Here is a 19,311-nt window from a genome sequence, read left to right on the forward strand (position 1 = left end):
GTGCCAGCGGTCGTCATCAACTATTGATTAGGCTCGTTCGCATCTTTCGACGAAGTGTGGGACGCCAACAGATTTGAACGGAGAGGAATTATCTTAAGTGAGTGGAAGTCCACTCACTCGTTTCCTGGACAGGCTCGTGTAAGTGGACTCTCACTCACTTAAGATAATTCCTCGTTGAACGGATGCAGATTCCGGACTTTAAAGAGAAACACTGTGCTTTAGCCTAAAGCCTTTAGGACAACGGACAAACTTTCCATCGAAAGGTGCACGCAACCTCCCAGCAGCACTATACTATAATGAGGGATTGGTAGTAATATCGATTTAGCCCTTAAAGTAATATTAATAATTCGGGAGACGATTTTGATTTACTTGTAAATTAATAGTACTGATTGGGTGCGTAAAAAATGAAATATTAAAAGAAATAGTTACTACTAGTAAAATCAAACTACTAAAACGCCCTTACCACAGATTCCGCTCGCATTTCCTCATCCGCCCAATCTCAACGTCGTTGTGACGAAGCATTAGCTGGCACTGGGCTCGCGCATTCCCGTGCATGTGCGGAGAGGGTTCAATACAAACGAACGTGTCGAAAAGACGCTTGCAAACCTATTGAGGAGCAACGGGCGTCCCGAGTTCGGGAGGGTTTGAAATGGCCGATATCAACCGGAATCCCAACACCAGATTTACGACTCGCTGTTGCTTGAGTACGGTTGTCAGATTCCGTGAGAGTAGCTTCATCCACCTCCGTAGCTTGACTCGAATCAGATATCCCTTGAGTGCTCGCTGGGGAGGGCTCACCGTCCGGTTGATCTTTATTCCTGAAGGTTAGAACGCACCCTGGACTGCTAAAGCTACGTATAGAGGTGAACACGTTAGATGCTAGCAAACTATAGACCCAAGTAGTGATAGCCGTACTGTTTGGAAAGCTCTACCTCACCCCAGACTTCATTGCTGCACACGACGACCGCAGATGCAACACGGCGCCGTTTCCGTCACATCAGGCAAACAGCTATCGGCCTTGGAGCACCTCATCGGACCCGGCTGCGATCTTCAAGGAGGAAAACGCAAAATGAGCGGGAGAATATGACAGAACAGCTCGGCAACCACCCGTTTGCCACCCTTTGCGCGCGTCCTTTGAAGCTGTTGGCCTTGAACTTCAACCTGGAGTGTAGTAGGATATTTAGTAGTTTTTAGTACTACTATCGTGGTTTTTGTTCCTACTACTATTAAATTTTTGTTAGTACTGACTGCGACACTGGAATTGTAATATAACTACTAATAGTATAGTCATATTACTACGTAGTAGTTGTGTATAGTACTGATCGTGATTTTGCTACCAATCCCCGACTATAATGAGCAGTGAAGTGCGTGGAACCACTGGAGCGTTTGGAGCTGCATCCATTTCAACGGTGAGACCAAGTCCTCGTAGTCGTTGCAGCTAAGACGGCAGGCACTCTACAGCTCAAAGAAGACATGTATTACCGAAATGCGCGGCATGCGCGGAGCGAGCTAGCGCCCCCGCTGTCCTAGCGCTTGAGGTGGTTGATGTAGCGCAGCGAGAACAGCGCCAAAATACGGAAGACCACGATCAGGATGATCAGGATCATCGCGTTCCGCCAGATATCGCTGTGCTTCATGTCGAACGTCTCCTCCACGTACTCCTTCAGCGTCATGTCCCCGATCGTGGGCGGCGCGTTCTGCAGCGACTTGCAGCTGATGCCGTCAGTGCTGCCCCCGGAGCAGTCAGCAAAGACCAACGACACCAGCATGGCGATAGTGTACGTCGGCGGCGAGATCCAGTGGACCCACATGTAGCCGGTCGGGATGCTCCCCGTGGGCGGGTTGAAGCCGGCGAACAGCATGAAAATGCCGCTGAACAGAGCGCCAAGCGTGGACGCGACGGCCACACTAGGGAGAGCAAACACCATGAGCTGGCCGAAGTACACGAACAGCAGCGCGTTCATCGAGACCACCAGCCAGTAGTAGAAGAAGGTGATGTAGCCCGTGAAGCCGACGCTCGGGTAGAAAATGATGCAGAACAGCAGGCTCGAGAAGAAGATGTACGGGATCTCCACCAACGTTCCAGCGACGAAGTACCAGAGCGCATTGTATGTCTCGGACGCACGCTCGCGGTAGAATGCCGTACGCTCGTCAGCCGCGACGGGCATGACGCTGTTGAAGCTGATGAGACCGAGGAAAATGGTGCTGACGAAGATGAGACCCACGCCCGAGTTCGCGCCCGTGTACGTGGAGTAGTCGGTGCCTTGGTAGATGACACCAAACACACAACCCAGCAAAACACTGATGAATAAACGCGTGAGGTTGTACGTCGGCGTGCGCCAGTACATGCGGAAGAACCGCAGACAAAGAAGCTGGAATTGCACACGCGGGTTCGAGGCACGCTTCGTCTCAAACTTGAGCTCCGGTAGATGAGAAGAAGGGTGAAGCACACCATCCTGGTCCAGATCCTCCTCCATCAACACCTTCTGGTCGCTCACCAAGAAGCGCTCAGCGAAGTCCATAGGCTGAGAACCGGCATCGCCATGACCACCACCCACACCAGCACCAATACATTCAAGCATCCACGTGGCCGGGTTGTATCCAGGCGTAATGGGCTTCACATCCGGGAACGCCTCGAAGTAGTTGATCAAGTTCTTCGAATCCTCGCCCAGCTCGCCGAAGAACACCATGCGGCCGCCGCGACGCAGCAGCAGCAACGAATCGAACAGGTTGAACACCTCCGTGCTCGGCTGGTGGATCGTGCACACGATGGTGCGGCCCGAGTCGGCGATCTTGCGCACGCCGTTCATGATGAGCTTGGCCGAGCGCGCGTCCAAGCCACTCGTCGGTTCGTCCATGAAGATGATGCTGGGCTGCGCCGCCAGTTCCACGCCGATGGTCACGCGCTTCATCTGCTCCGTGGACGATCCGCGGATGATCTTGTCGGCGATGGGGCCGAGCTCCAGCAGCTCGATGCACTCCTCGACGGACTCCATCTTCTGCGCAGCCGAGATGTTGGCGTCCTGGCGCAGCATGGCCGAGAAGATGAGCGCCTCGCGCACCGTGGCCGAGTCCGAGTGGATGTCCATTTGCTCGCAGTAGCCCGTGCATCGGCGGATGGCGAGGTCGTTGGCCGGGTGGCCGTTAAGGAGAATCTTCCCCTGAATTCTGCCGCCGGTCTTGCGTCCTGCGATGACGTCCATGAGCGTGGTCTTGCCAGCGCCGGAGGACCCCATTAGTGCGGTCATCGTTCCGGGCAGGGCGAATCCAGACACACCCTTGAGCAGGTCGATCTCCTCATCCTTCTTACCACCAGGCATTGGGACGGAGTACCAGAGATTTTCAAAGGCCAGCGTAATGGGGAGAGAAATGCCACGACCGGTAGGTTCAGCGGGGACGCTAATGGTGGGGACCCCACCCATGATGTCGTCGGCGTCCTGAATCTCGATAACCTTCTCATGGTCGTGAACTCCCTTCGGAGTGGCCGGCATTTTCGAGTATGCGGTCTGGTCTGCGGCAGCTTCATCGTCCTCCACAACGGCTACGTTCTCGGGGCTTTCGTAGCGCTTGTATTCGAGCACAAGGTACGAAACGAAGACGAACATGAAGTATCCGGCAAACAGGAAGATCCAACCGTACCAGATCCACATCGACTCGGTCGGCAGACTGAAGACGCTGAGACTGTACTCGCCAATGGTTTCGCTGTACGTTGTGCAGTAGTCGATACCTTCGTAGACACAGACATCGAACTTCGGTGCCAGATACTGGTTGATACTGAGCGCGCGGATGCACCATGCGAGCGGATCAATCCAGAAAACCCAGATCAAATAGTCGGGGATGTTGCCCTTCGTGATCAAGAACCCTCCGAACAGCATGAAGAACAGCACCGACACCATCATGACAGGCTGCGCGACCGTCAAGTTGGGCGAGACCGACGACAAGAAGAAGAAATAGCTGGTGAACCACATCTGGCACAGGAAGAGAGTGACGAGGAACACGATGAAGCGGTCCGCGAGGGCGACATAACCTCCCATCCAGTAGGTAATCGCACCAAACACAACAGTCTCCACGACAGCCATTGGGATCTGCGAAAGCGACATCGCCAGCACGTACGCACTCGATCGAAAGAAGTTCGCTCCACGCTGCTTGTAGAAGACCGAACGGGCCTCAATGAACGTCGGCACTTGCGAGGCCTGACTCAGCGACAGGAACATGGCGCACGAAAAGAGCAGACCCAGGATGAGCTGGCTGTTGGAGTCGTCCATCTGCCAGAACGTCGAGCCGTACAAGAGTCCCATGACGATGTTCATCACCGCGCGGCCCATGAGGTATGTCGTATCGCGCGACGTAAGCATCATCTGCCGACGCAGCAGGATAGCCAAGTCCTCGAAGAAAGACAAGCGGAAGGGTTTGACATCAGGAACAAGAAGAGGCTCCTTGACCGGTGAGTCAAGACGCTGCAGCGTCTTCTGGAAAATAGTGGACGCACGGAAGCGATCGGCGAATTCAGCGGACTGATACGGCACATTCTCTCCAACGACGTACACGCCCTGCTTGTTGGTGCCCAGGTCCAGCAGGAAGTCGGCCACATCCTTGCGGGGCGGGCAGTGGAAACCCATTTGCTCAAAGTAGGGCACTGCGTCCTCGCGCTTGCCGTGGAACATGATGCTGCCGTCGTTCATCAGCAGCACGTCGTCGAACAGCTCGAACACCTCCGGGGACGGCTGCAGGAGCGAGATAACAACGGTCGCGTTGAAGTTGCGAGCAGCGCTCTTGAGCGACTTGCAGATGTCGTAGGTGGCCGCACTATCAAGGCCCGTACTGATCTCGTCGAGCAGCTGCAGACGCTTTCTACCGACCAGCATTTCGCCCGTGGTGACACGCTTGCGCTCACCTCCAGAGACACCTCGGAGCATGGCGTTGCCCACCACCGTGTCCTTGCAGTTGTCCAGTCCAAGCTTCTTCACCATCAAGTCTGGCGCGAACTTGTGGTGCGCCGTCACAACCTTCAGCGCAAGGTCATGTTGCTCAGGCGAGCAGTTCTTCAGCGCTTCAACGGCCCACGGCTCGAGGTCCTTTCCCGAGCAGCAGCGGTGAGCGAACTCGAAAGTCTCCTGCACCGTCATGCGCGGGTAGTGCTCGTCGATCTGGTTCACGTACGCCACGTCGCGCGGCAGCATGTCCAGCACGAGCGACCGCTCTTTGCCGTTGTACTCAATGTCACCGCTCAACGTGATGTTCTTGTCCATGTGGAAGCGGTTGGCCAGCACCTTCATGAGCGAGGACTTGCCCGAGCCGGGCTGGCCCAGCACGAGCGTGATGCGTCCAGGCTTGAAGGCGCCCGTGACGCCGCGCAGGATCTTCTTCTCCACCGTGAACTGCTTGGAGCCGAAGATGGCGCCCACGCCCTGCTGCACCTGCGTCCACAGCGTCGGCACCTCGAGGCTGCCGCTTTTGATCTGCGGCACCTCGGCCGACAGCTCGAGGTCGCGGAAGCGCACCTCGAGCCCGGGGATCGGGTGGCCCAGCGCGTTCTCAATCACGGACGACAGCGTCGCGTTCATGGTGAACACGTCGTCGGCCATGAGCGCGTCGGCGCTGGTGAGGTCGTCCTTGGTGAGCTCTCGCGGCTCGGGGAACATGCTGTTGGTGCGAGGGAGTCGGTCGTGGTCTCCGAACGAGCTGTTGGAGCTGAGGCGCCGCGAGCTGAAGCGCGGCAGGCGGTAGGTGGACACCTTTGGCGCCAGCAGCTTGTCCGGCACCACATCGCCGACGCTTTGGTTGTCGGTGGCGTCGTCCGCAGCGTCGCTGCGAGCTGTCGGTGGACGTTCCTCCATTGTCGGGGACGCAAGGCGAAATCGCGAGTGAGGAGTGAGGTGAGACCGACCGACGTGGTCCCGTTCCATCGCTGCTCGCTACATGCTCACACGGATTTGGCGGTGGCACTGCCATCCACTCGCGCCAAAGACGCTCATGCACGTCCCCAATCTTTGAAGCGCGGCATGTTGATTATGCGGCAGGGAACGGGACGTGGAGGGTCCATGCAGCGCGGTAAGACCCGGCGTTTGTATGCGGTGCCGCGCGACATAACGAGACTTGTTGACGAGCCCAGCAGCAGATGGACAGGCGCAGAGGGAATCGAACCTCGCCGCCAGGGCGAAAACCGGCACGGCAACGTGGCCAACAGGCGAGGCGCTGGCAATAATACGCGTGGTTGACGTACTCGGATTCATCCGGAAGACCGCTACATACATGTATTACATGCACATGTATTACGCTGGACATGGTCTTCCTGTCTCGACAACGCGACGAAGAGGAGCAAGTTGAAGGCTGTTGACGCGCTACTACATAACGCTTGACGTTCATTCGGATCCACACACTACACTCACTCCACGTACGCACACTAAACGCTTTGACACTAATTCACCATGAGAACTCGAACGTGTGGCACTCGCGGAGACCCGCGAGCGCGTTGAGCTGCTCGCGCACGGCTCGCCGGCTGGCCGCGCTGCCCCAGAGCGACATGGCGAGGTCTCTGCTCACCAGGCAGCCGTCGAGCGCCTTGTCCTCCCGCAGCGCGCGCTCCTCCTGCAGCAGCTCCAGGTACCGCTGGCGGATGGAGACGGTCGACAACGGCGTGGACTGCGTGTCCAGCGGCCCGCAGACCACGAACGCCGTGCGCTTGGCGAGCAACTGCCGGACCTGCAGCTCCAGCTGCATCCACTCGGCCTCGTCGTCCGCGCGTTTGTCCTTCTGGCGCTGGCGGTAGCCCTTCTCGTAACCGCGCTGCTTGTCCTTGCGGTCCTCCTTGCGGCCGATGGGGTCCGCCTCGAGCTTGCGCGTGGCGGCAGTGCGTGCTCGTCGAGCAGGTTTGGCCGTTGGCTTCGACTTGGCGGGGCTGATGCTACGGCGCGCAGGGGTCTTGGGCTTGACGGGGGACTCGGCCACGACGAAGATACTGTCGACGTTGATAGCCACGTCGAAGTCGTCGGTGACGATTGGCTTCAAGTCCTGCAGCACGCCGAACAAGGACTGCTGCTCCGTGGTGGATGTCGAAGTGGCGATGATGCTGTGCGTGAGTTTGGAGGGTACCGGGGTGGTGGGGGTGGTGGGGATCGACGCCATCAAGTCGCACGCGGACATGTCGTCGTCGACGTCGATGCTGATGGACTCGATCCACACGGGGATCGGAGCTTCCCACTCCATTGCGGTCGTCATGGCCATGATGATGAGGATGAAGAGTACTGAGAAGTTGGGAGGGGAGTGACGCCGCTGTGGCAAATTCAAGAGTGAGGAGCGGACGCGAGGGCGGACCGAGCGCCATTGCGCCAAAGGTTTAGCTTTCGTTCGCGGAGTGGTCTCGATCTCGACAGAGAGTCAGGCAGAGGTGCAAGTCCGACTCGTATGATCGAGCGAGTGTGCTCCTCTCTTCACAGACGAGAAAGAAGCGTGGCCTTGCTGTTTACTGCGTTTGGCGGCTCGAAAGAGAGGCGAGTGTTCCGTGACCATCCACAGAGCCCGCGTCGGTCACGTAGGCCGCCGTAGAGAGGGGGCCAGCCGCCATCCTGAATGGAAGATCACCCGTCTGATATCCGCTCGGGGCCATCGGTCGGCGCCTTTGCCCCGTTCTGTCATGGCGGACGAGGATACGGAGCGGTGCCACTGGCGTGACGGCGATTCAGGATCGAAAAATCTCGAGCGGAGCGGAGCTCTCGCCACCGGCTCTCGTCTATTTTACTTGCTTGGTGCGGAGCTCCGGTGTGGAAGTGTGGAGGTGGTGTCTTCTTGGTGCAAGTGGAGTGTCGGTTTGATGGGATGGGGCGACGGCGGTGGAGGAGTATCCCGCGATGTCGGGGCCAAGTGGCACTCTGCATCTTCAATGCGCGGTTGTTAAATCGCCGGGGTAGTCCACCCTCTCTATCGACGAACGGCACCTCAAAAACAACACTGGATGAGACGCAGTCTACCACTTCCGGCATAGGCAACAAGTATGTAATCGAGGTTCTATCGGATGCAATTTGGATAACGAATCCTTTGTTGTTTGTGGTGAGTACTGTAGATATCTACCTAGAAGTCTCCTTCCGAGCGGTACCAGTTGTACCAGTCCCCCAGCATCGTCGCCAGGTTTTAGTATTGCGAGCAAGTTTTCAGCGAGTCGTAGCACTATTTCCGGCAGGTTTGTTGGTGTAGCGATGCATGCAAGCAGCAGTTCACCGGGGATGGACGTGTCCGGGGTGAACAGGTCGGCCAGTGTAATATTCACGCCGCCAGCGTCTGAGAAAATTGGCAACGACGCGAGATACTGGGTCAGCGCATCGAGCGGCTGCAGGGAAATGGCCATGGTGTCGACGCCAAAGGTGCCAAACTCTAGAGCGCCCCCCCCCCCCCCTGGTGTTAGTGAAGTCTTCGCCAGCGTATGCGCTGCACATCTGGTCGTTTGGGATTTCCGCGAGGTTCTGAAGTGATGGGGTCTCAGCGTGTTCCGAAAAATAAATATGCAAAACAATATATTAATATTTTCTATGAAATAATCTATTTTATCAAAATAGTAGTTCTCGAGCATAATATGCTCCAGGCGCTCCACCATGTTCGACATAGGTGGTATCGCGTCGAGCAAGACAAAGGTGTTGGGGGCGGCGTCGACCTTCCTACGCTTGAGGATCCGAAATATTATATTAGTTTTCGCTGTATATCAACATAAAATCATATTTTATTATTATTATATTAGTTTTCGGATCCTCAAGCGTAGGAAGGTCGACGCCGCCCCCAACACCTTTGTCTTGCTCGACGCGATACCACCTATGTCGAACATGGTGGAGCGCCTGTTCAGTTCTGCCAGGTCTGTGCTACGGCACGAGCGCCACCGACTTTCTCCGCAGGCTCTCGAAATGATCCTATTTCTGAGGGCTAATAGTTCGTATTGGAACGTTGCTCTTGCCTGCAGTAGGTAAATTTGAGTCTTGAAGTGGGAATGTGTTTTATTGTTGAGTGTTCTCTTATTCAGCTATTTATTTTTCTCTGACAGGCAGGTCAAGCACTATCTATTTTGGTTGGTATGATTCAGTTGGTATATATTGTATTTTCGGGATCCCTGAACGTTAGGGACACTGGAGTAGCCGCATTTCTCCTTGGGCAATGCGCCCGCCAGGTTGGTGAACGTCCTCTCTGCACAAGCAACATGTGCAAGATGCTGGATAAGTTGTTCGATTGCAACGTCCAGAGAATCACCAAACCGAGTCTGGATCCCATCCACCCGCGCTGTAGAAAGTGTCCATAATGGGCTCTCTCAAGACGGCAGTGATACACGGCAAAACCGTGTCCTTAAGGGTACGGGCAGAAGTTCGATTACCAGTCAGCCGTTGTTACGTGGACGTCCGTCTGCCAATGAGATGGCAGAGGACACCCACGTCAATTGCTAATGCATACCTTTCTGTTTACGCTGTACAGCGTAATAAAACATTTCACGGGTTATATTGGTTACATGCTATCCTACTAGTCAATACCAAGAATAATCATGATTATGGGACGCATAAACATGGATTTTCATGCGACCTCAATGGCTAAAATCCTTGTTATGTGCAAGAATCGAGTTTTCGAGCCGAACTTTTGATCTTGGGACGCGAGTCACACATTTGGATCAAGCAACGTTTTGGATTAGAAGATTCGCATTGGTAGATCAGGATAGAATTAGGATCTGAGATTGATATACTTAAGGATGGGACCTGGATACTTGCTTGGGTGTCTAGGTCGTCAAGAACTATTGGTTGTGCGGCGGCAATGAGCCGACGCCAAACTAACGATTCAATCAATCACTTTTCAACTTCCAATCTTCCTCTCAAGTGTTCGACGGGCGCCCGCCACTGCCTCCTCAAGCTTAGGGTCTTCGGGGCTTCGCATCGGTTTGTGTGACAGACGTGGAGAGGTCTTTGTTGATGTTTTCAAGGGTTACCAGGCAGCTCTTAACGGTATCAGATACGGCCAGTGATACGTAGGCGGCGTGTGGATCGAATCCGACAGCGCACTTGGACAGCCAGGGAAGAGCAGCATCGAGCTCCTCGAAAACGCTGGGGGAAGAGGATCGAGGATAAGTCCGTGTTGGCCCATGATGATAGGGAGTCGGTCAATGTGTTGCTCGGGTCGACCAATGTCTTGCACGTCGCATCGTCGGCGTTCGCGAATCTTAGGCCAAGTAGAGCCCGTAGTGGAGAGATAATCTTCATCTCGGGAGTTGTTGTTCCTGTTGTCGTTGTCGTTGTAGTTGCACTGCGCAACATGCAAAGTGAACTTTGACGACCTCCACCAAGGCCTACTTCGATTTTAGCAAGGACTGGGCTTTCAGAATCCTCCAGCGCTCATATTTCGGTATTGATGGGATCGCACCCACCGGTGATAACCAAGTCGCATTGGTTGGTGATGAAGCTGCACAAACACACAGCTATTCCCATTCCCTACTCTCATTTTACTCGCTGTATCCATTTGGATGTGTAAGTTCGGGAGTAAGTGTTGCAACTTCCCATGTAACGAGCAACGCACATTTTGACCATGAATGCAACGCAAATAGCAACGAGACCTATGTGTTTCCTTACAGTTGCCGCGACACTTGAACCAAGGAGGTGAACTACCCCGGCGATTTAACAACCGCGCATTGAAGATGCAGAGTGCCACTTGGCCCCGACATCGCGGGATACTCCTCCACCGCCGTCGCCCCATCCCATCAAACCGACACTCCACTTGCACCAAGAAGACACCACCTCCACACTTCCACACCGGAGCTCCGCACCAAGCAAGTAAAATAGACGAGAGCCGGTGGCGAGAGCTCCGCTCCGCTCGAGATTTTTCGATCCTGAATCGCCGTCACGCCAGTGGCACCGCTCCGTATCCTCGTCCGCCATGACAGAACGGGGCAAAGGCGCCGACCGATGGCCCCGAGCGGATATCAGACGGGTGATCTTCCATTCAGGATGGCGGCTGGCCCCCTCTCTACGGCGGCCTACGTGACCGACGCGGGCTCTGTGGATGGTCACGGAACACTCGCCTCTCTTTCGAGCCGCCAAACGCAGTAAACAGCAAGGCCACGCTTCTTTCTCGTCTGTGAAGAGAGGAGCACACTCGCTCGATCATACGAGTCGGACTTGCACCTCTGCCTGACTCTCTGTCGAGATCGAGACCACTCCGCGAACGAAAGCTAAACCTTTGGCGCAATGGCGCTCGTTCTGCCCTCGAATCTACTACAGCAGCTAAAACGACAACGAGAGTATAAAATAATATTTCATATTATGAAAGATTTTGTACTCAACTTTTCAAGAAGTAATGAGCGTATGTGTATTAAAAGTTGTCAAGTTATTCATTAGTTTTGCATTGTGTCGGCATTCATTTCCTTGCCGAGTTAATTTACGCGTTTGGTCGATCCGCCTAAAGCAGTGCGATCACCGAGGAGAGGATCGCCGCACCAAAGGTTATCACGGTCGCCATCTTAACCGCGGAAGCAGCGCTTTTGGCCGACGTACCAGTAGTCGTATTTGTCGTGGCCGTCGACGCAGTGGACCCTGAAGACGACGACGTTGTCGAGACCTCTTCGTACGGCAGAGTGATCGACTGGCCCGAGTATGTGCAGCCACCGTTGTTCGGGATATGCGCCTGCACCGCCTTGCCGTACGAAATGTAGTCGTTCAGACTCGAAACGAACCAGTCCTCAAGGAAAGTGCTGTTTTCACCCTCGCCGAAACCTCCCATAGCCATGACCACTGCGTCGGTGGCTCGGATCCCCATCAGCGGGAGGCCTGTCGCCGAGGTGGCATAGTTGAACAGTAGGTCACCGCGAATCGACTTGCCCGAGGTGAAGAGGTCCGAAAGCGACACGCTTGTTCCATCAACATCCAAAGTCTCGGAAAAGATCTTCCAAGACTTGAGGTACTGCATCAGCGTGTCGATGGGCTCGAGGCAGATGCCCATCGTGTTCACATCCTTGGTGCCGAATGGGATCGTGACGGTTGAACCGTTCGTGAGAGCGAACTCCTTGCCAGCAAACGCGTTGCACATCTGGTCGTTCGGGATTTGGAGCATGTCCATTAGCAGGTCCATGGCTACCTCCTCCGAGTCGATGAAGGTGAACGAGTTGAAGATGGAGTAGGCGCACATTTCCTTGGTCGACACACCTTGCAGGTTTGTGTACGTCCTCTCGCTGCATTCGACGTTCATGCTGAGCTGCAAGAGTTTCATTACCATGTCGTCGAAGGAGTCGCCAAATAGCGTCTTGATTTCGCTGAGGAAGTCGTCGCAACACCCACCCGCACTGTTGAACGCATCCATGATGGTGTCGGCCATGACGGACTTGACACACGGCACGAGGGTATCTTCTAGTATGGGGCAAACGGTCGACCAACCTTCGTTCGTGCTGAGATCTGCGTTAATATTTTCGGCAGCAGTGGCGCATTTCTTCACGGTGGAGGAACTGGCGAGCGAGGTGTAGACTGCCTTGGGATCGATGGCAGCGGCACACTTGGACATCCACGGCAGGGCCGTGTTGATCTCTTTGAACACGGTGGGGAAGTCGATCGGCGACAGGTCGGTTCCACTCCATGATGCGAGGGCCTGAACCAGCGTACTGTCTGAATCGAGCAGCGTCTTGCATGTCGAAGCTTCAGCAGCGTGGTGGGTGCTGATGGCGAGGACGAGTGCCAGGAGAGCGCGGAAACGAGAAGCGTAGAGACGCATGCTTGTGTGGTGCTTTAGTTGAGGCTGATGGGCTTGATTGTTGTTGTTGTTGTTGAGGGCGATTTGCAAATTGAGTGCTGTCCTCGATGCCCTCTCAATGGCAAGCTGTCGTCCTCAAAATACCCACCTGTACTGTCTTGTTGCTGTAATCTCACGCCTAGAACAAACCTGCACACTCATATGGGACCGAACAATTTTAACCTTATGCCAGCTGTGCTTATCGACTCCGTGACGACGTAAAAATATTTTACACCGTCCTCAGAAATTATTTTGAGGATTGTTTCTTCGTACATCAACTTCAACAATGATGCTCTTCTTAGCGTCCTGATGCTGGCCGTCTCGCTGGGAAGCTCCGATGGGCTAGGCCCGATACCTTTGCGTGGCGCGCATCACAATGCAATGGCGCTTGTCAGACATGTCTCGATTTTCAAGTATATTTTGCGATCAACTGCTGCTGCATCCCAACTGCAAGCTCAGGTGGTGCATTCCCAGGAATAGTGGCTCGAGGACGCAGACGAAGGAAGAAGCAGACGTTTAGGGCCTCGTCCTCGACGGCGACAACGCCCTCTCCAAGTGTTATGTCACTCTGAAATTTACTCGCAAGAAACAACTAAGCAACTACCGCCTTTCAAGGCGCCCGCGCCGTGTTCGGCCGAACGGCCCCCAAGAACACGTTCAATATGCAGCTTCACCGATACGTGCTACCGGCGATTGTGCTAGCGTCCGGTGCTGAGCACGTCAACGGCGCAGAAACCTGCAAGACCCTTCTCGATAATGACAGCACGTTGGTCAAGTCTCTCGCCACGGCATATCAGGAAGATTTTTCAGGGTTCCCGTTCGACACGGTGTTCTCCGATCTCCACAACGCTGTGCCCTGGTTTTCCACCTGCGCGGCAGCCATGGACCCCGTGGCAGTCTTCGCGTCCATGCGTACCTCGTCGAGCTTCATTTCCTGCGTGCGCAAGGTCGAGGGGGCTAACCTGGACAATGGTCTCTGGAGCCAGGAAGGGTGGAATACCCTGTGCCCGCTGCTCCAGGACACCGCCGTCCCGTGTGTGAAGAACGCCATGACCGAGATTGTCATGGATGCCTTTGACACCACCAACGGTTGCTGTGACTCGTTCCTTGATCAAGTCGACACGCTGTTCTCCAACTCGCTGGCGACCATGGTGGAGAAACTCAGCCAGTACGCAGTAAACATCTTGTGCTCCGAGCGCAAGTTTACGAACTTGGAGGGTCAAGCAACAACAGAGTTCTGCGGATACTCGATCTTCAAGTCTTTCGGCTTCATCGAGAGCGAGGACGACATTGTGCCGCTACTGGGTCTGATTCAGCTTCCAAATGCTGAAATGTGTGACGCCTTTGCGGGTAAGCCATTCAAGCTTACCAACGGAACCGAATTCACGATCGGATTTGGCACCAAAGGTGCAGATACCATGGGCATTTGCGTTCAACCCATCGACTCACTGCTCGAATACGTGGCGTCGTGGCCACTCTTCGCGCAGACCTGGAGCGCAAACGGAACTTCGTTTTCGCCATCGAGTTTGTTCGCCTCGGGGAACTCTCTGAGTTTTGCGACGCTGAAGAGTTGGTTCGACAGTCCCAGCAATTTGCCCGCCGTCGTGGAGCTTACGCTGGAAAATTTTGCGATTGCTGTGAGCGAATTCTGGTCTGCCCGCTACTCGACGGACTACTACAACGGCTACAACGACACCAATGATGGCTACGGGTACTTCTCAGGAAGCTACAGCTCCGATGATGCCGGCGATAACGGCTTCTCTGGAAGCTTCAGCTCGGATGATTTTGTGGGTGATGACTTCGATTACTCTGAAAGCGGCAGTGGGGAGTCCAGCGATGCTGTTGATTATGGTTACTTCAACTACTCTGAAAGCGGCAGTGGGGAGACCAGCGATGATGTCGGTTATGGTTACGACCATGACTACAACAGCGGTAGCGGAAGCTACTACGGCAACTATTATTATTATTATGGTAGCTACTGGAGTTCCTCACGTGACGGAAATCCGGACTTGTCTGTCGTATTGGTGGAACAGCTGATCGCTGACATCGGTACAATGCTTCTGCACATCCCGAACGGTGGCGACTGCACGTTCTCGAGCCAAACGATCACGCTACCATTCGATATGAGCGAAGTTTCGACAATCGATACCGTTGCAGCGGCAGTGACGAGCGCTCCAACTGTGTCAACAACTACCGTGTCGACCCAGTCTTCAGGGACTGTTAATTTGTCGATCCTGTCCTCGGGAGTGGCGATAGTGATCCTGTGGGGGCTCTCGTGGATCGGTCTGTAGATGTCTTGATGCGTGTAAGTTTTTGTTGCGTACTCCTCGTGTAGTGTAATTGATGTAACCACTGTATGCATGTTCAAAGCTGTTTATCTTACCCTCAAAATGTTGAAATACCAACTCGTTGAAATGTCGCCCTAGCCGTCCTTCCGGTCGGACCGAAAGGCGCTACCGCCAAGGACTGTCATCTCACCTACGTTTCCTAGTCCGATACTGCTAACACTGCCGTGAAATATAAAGGCACCATTATACAATGCACGATTACTCAATTTGTTGAATTGAGCATTTGATGTACTTAAAGAAAGGGTTTTATATTTCCTGTTACCGTACCTCACAAATGAAATGATTAACAACTAAATTGTCATTTCGTCAAATCGGCCCAATTCTTTCCGAAAAAATGCTATTTCTTAACACCAAGAAAGCGGTTTGAAACCAAGTCTGACAATAGGTTTTGTACGCAGCTACAAGCTTACTTCCTCATTTCGCGGCCACGATGTAGAAGTTCCTGCTGCAAGATGGCTCGAACGCGAGCTGGCTCAAGGTGCAAGAAGCACGCGCCAAGAAGAACACTTTGAATGTTCAGATTCGACGCCAAGCATTTCCAGAACTATCGCGGAAATCGCGAGATACCATTGATCTCAAAGCACGTCAATCGCCCTTTGAAAGCTGCAGTTAATTAAGAAGAAATTCCTGCAGTGGAAGATCTCTCAGAGAATTCCACCTGGTGGAAAGTGCCAAGTTGATCGATTCACTGGGTTGAAGAGGCCGTTTCTGCCATGAACGAGACCCAGAGCTCTGACAGAAAGATCGACTACATGTTCAACAAACTCGGACAAGATCCTCGTCAGCCAAACAATGAACTCTTCCAAGAACATCTGAGCCAACTACAAGAAAGCGTAGAATACAGCACTCTTCTCCAGAATAAAACGGCTGAATCAGTCGAGTAAGGAGGGCATCTGCAAAATTACATTTGAAATTACGTAGCTGAATCTTAACAGGAAGAAAAGATATTGCAAGCTGAGAGCGCCTCTTTTTTGAGGTGCCGTTCGTCGATAGAGAGGGTGGACTACCCCAGCGATTTAACAATCGCGCATTGAAGATGCAGAGTGCCACTCGGCCCCGACATCGCGGGATACTCCACCGCCGTCGCCCCATCAATCCGACACTCACTTGCACCAAGAAGACACCACCTCCACACTTCCACACCGGAGTTCCGGCGACCGCTGCACCAAGCAAGTAAAATAGACGAGAGCCGGTGGCGAGTGCTCCGCTCCGCTCGAGATTATAAAATTTCATATTATGAAAGATTTTGTACTCAACTTTTCAAGAAGTAATTGAGCGTATGTGTATTAAAAGTTGTCAAGTCATTCATTAGTTTTGCATTGTGTCGGCATTCATTTCCTTGCCGAGTTAATTTACGCGTTTGGTCGATCCGCCTAAAGCAGTGCGATCACCGAGGAGAGGATCGCCGCACCAAAGGTTATCACGGTCGCCATCTTAACCGCGGAAGCAGCGCTTTTGGCCGACGTACCAGTAGTAGTATTTGTCGTGGCCGTCGACGCAGTGGACCCTGAAGACGACGACGTTGTCGAGACCTCTTCGTACGGCAGAGTGATCGACTGGCCCGAGTATGTGCAGCCACCGTTGTTCGGGATATGCGCCTGCACCGCCTTGCCGTACGAAATGTAGTCGTTCAGACTCGAAACGAACCAGTCCTCAAGGAAAGTGCTGTTTTCACCCTCGCCGAAACCTCCCATAGCCATGACCACTGCGTCGGTGGCTCGGATCCCCATCAGCGGGAGGCCTGTCGCCGAGGTGGCATAGTTGAACAGTAGGTCACCGCGAATCGACTTGCCCGAGGTGAAGAGGTCCGAAAGCGACACGCTTGTTCCATCAACATCCAAAGTCTCGGAAAAGATCTTCCAAGACTTGAGGTACTGCATCAGCGTGTCGATGGGCTCGAGGCAGATGCCCATCGTGTTCACATCCTTGGTGCCGAATGGGATCGTGACGGTTGAACCGTTCGTGAGAGCGAACTCCTTGCCAGCAAACGCGTTGCACATCTGGTCGTTCGGGATTTGGAGCATGTCCATTAGCAGGTCCATGGCTACCTCCTCCGAGTCGATGAAGGTGAACGAGTTGAAGATGGAGTAGGCGCACATTTCCTTGGTCGACACACCTTGCAGGTTTGTGTACGTCCTCTCGCTGCATTCGACGTTCATGCTGAGCTGCAAGAGTTTCATTACCATGTCGTCGAAGGAGTCGCCAAATAGCGTCTTGATTTCGCTGAGGAAGTCGTCGCAACACCCACCCGCACTGTTGAACGCATCCATGATGGTGTCGGCCATGACGGACTTGACACACGGCACGAGGGTATCTTCTAGTATGGGGCAAACGGTCGACCAACCTTCGTTCGTGCTGAGATCTGCGTTAATATTTTCGGCAGCAGTGGCGCATTTCTTCACGGTGGAGGAACTGGCGAGCGAGGTGTAGACTGCCTTGGGATCGATGGCAGCGGCACACTTGGACATCCACGGCAGGGCCGTGTTGATCTCTTTGAACACGGTGGGGAAGTCGATCGGCGACAGGTCGGTTCCACTCCATGATGCGAGGGCCTGAACCAGCGTACTGTCTGAATCGAGCAGCGTCTTGCATGTCGAAGCTTCAGCAGCGTGGTGGGTGCTGATGGCGAGGACGAGTGCCAGGAGAGCGCGGAAACGAGAAGCGTAGAGACGCATGCTTGTGTGGTGCTTTAGTTGAGGCTGATGGGCTTGATTGTTGTTGTTGTTGTTGAGGGCGATTTGCAAATTGAGTGCTGTCCTCGATGCCCTCTCAATGGCAAGCTGTCGTCCTCAAAATACCCACCTGTACTGTCTTGTTGCTGTAATCTCACGCCTAGAACAAACCTGCACACTCATATGGGACCGAACAATTTTAACCTTATGCCAGCTGTGCTTATCGACTCCGTGACGACGTAAAAATATTTTACACCGTCCTCAGAAATTATTTTGAGGATTGTTTCTTCGTACATCAACTTCAACAATGATGCTCTTCTTAGCGTCCTGATGCTGGCCGTCTCGCTGGGAAGCTCCGATGGGCTAGGCCCGATACCTTTGCGTGGCGCGCATCACAATGCAATGGCGCTTGTCAGACATGTCTCGATTTTCAAGTATATTTTGCGATCAACTGCTGCTGCATCCCAACTGCAAGCTCAGGTGGTGCATTCCCAGGAATAGTGGCTCGAGGACGCAGACGAAGGAAGAAGCAGACGTTTAGGGCCTCGTCCTCGACGGCGACAACGCCCTCTCCAAGTGTTATGTCACTCTGAAATTTACTCGCAAGAAACAACTAAGCAACTACCGCCTTTCAAGGCGCCCGCGCCGTGTTCGGCCGAACGGCCCCCAAGAACACGTTCAATATGCAGCTTCACCGATACGTGCTACCGGCGATTGTGCTAGCGTCCGGTGCTGAGCACGTCAACGGCGCAGAAACCTGCAAGACCCTCCTCGATAATGACAGCACGTTGGTCAAGTCTCTCGCCACGGCATATCAGGAAGATTTTTCAGGGTTCCCGTTCGACACGGTGTTCTCCGATCTCCACAACGCTGTGCCCTGGTTTTCCACCTGCGCGGCAGCCATGGACCCCGTGGCAGTCTTCGCGTCCATGCGTACCTCGTCGAGCTTCATTTCCTGTGTGCACAAGGTCGAGGGGGCTAACCTGGACAATGGTCTCTGGAGCCAGGAAGGGTGGAATACCCTGTGCCCGCTGCTCCAGGACACCGCCGTCCCGTGTGTGAAGAACGCCATGACCGAGATTGTCATGGATGCCTTTGACACCACCAACGGTTGCTGTGACTCGTTCCTTGATCAAGTCGACACGCTGTTCTCCAACTCGCTGGCGACCATGGTGGAGAAACTCAGCCAGTACGCAGTAAACATCTTGTGCTCCGAGCGCAAGTTTACGAACTTGGAGGGTCAAGCAACAACAGAGTTCTGCGGATACTCGATCTTCAAGTCTTTCGGCTTCATCGAGAGCGAGGACGACATTGTGCCGCTACTGGGTCTGATTCAGCTTCCAAATGCTGAAATGTGTGACGCCTTTGCGGGTAAGCCATTCAAGCTTACCAACGGAACCGAATTCACGATCGGATTTGGCACCAAAGGTGCAGATACCATGGGCATTTGCGTTCAACCCATCGACTCACTGCTCGAATACGTGGCGTCGTGGCCACTCTTCGCGCAGACCTGGAGCGCAAACGGAACTTCGTTTTCGCCATCGAGTTTGTTCGCCTCG

At 54.0% G+C, this 19,311-nt stretch overlaps 2 protein-coding genes across 2 annotated transcripts; both read right to left on the reverse strand.

The window, feature by feature from the left end:
- Nucleotides 1-1,526: 1,526 nt before the first annotated feature.
- IUM83_02765 (ABC transporter G family member 31) lies at nt 1,527-5,642 on the reverse strand (the record flags this gene model as incomplete). The annotated part of the gene is made up of 2 exons (XM_067926712.1): nt 1,527-1,728; nt 5,161-5,642. The coding sequence occupies 2 exons, from the start codon at nt 5,640-5,642 to the stop codon at nt 1,527-1,529; spliced, it is 684 nt and encodes a 227-aa protein (XP_067784317.1).
- A 781-nt stretch (nt 5,643-6,423) lies between these two features.
- On the reverse strand, nt 6,424-7,224 carry IUM83_02766 (uncharacterized protein; the record flags this gene model as incomplete). Its single annotated transcript, XM_067926713.1, has 1 exon — nt 6,424-7,224. One exon carries the CDS (start codon nt 7,222-7,224, stop codon nt 6,424-6,426), a length of 801 nt encoding a protein of 266 aa, XP_067784321.1.
- Between the last annotated feature and the right edge of the window lie 12,087 nt (nt 7,225-19,311).

This window comes from Phytophthora cinnamomi (assembly GCF_018691715.1).
Source record: "Phytophthora cinnamomi strain GKB4 chromosome Unknown Contig92, whole genome shotgun sequence".
Lineage (NCBI taxonomy): Eukaryota > Oomycota > Peronosporomycetes > Peronosporales > Peronosporaceae > Phytophthora > Phytophthora cinnamomi.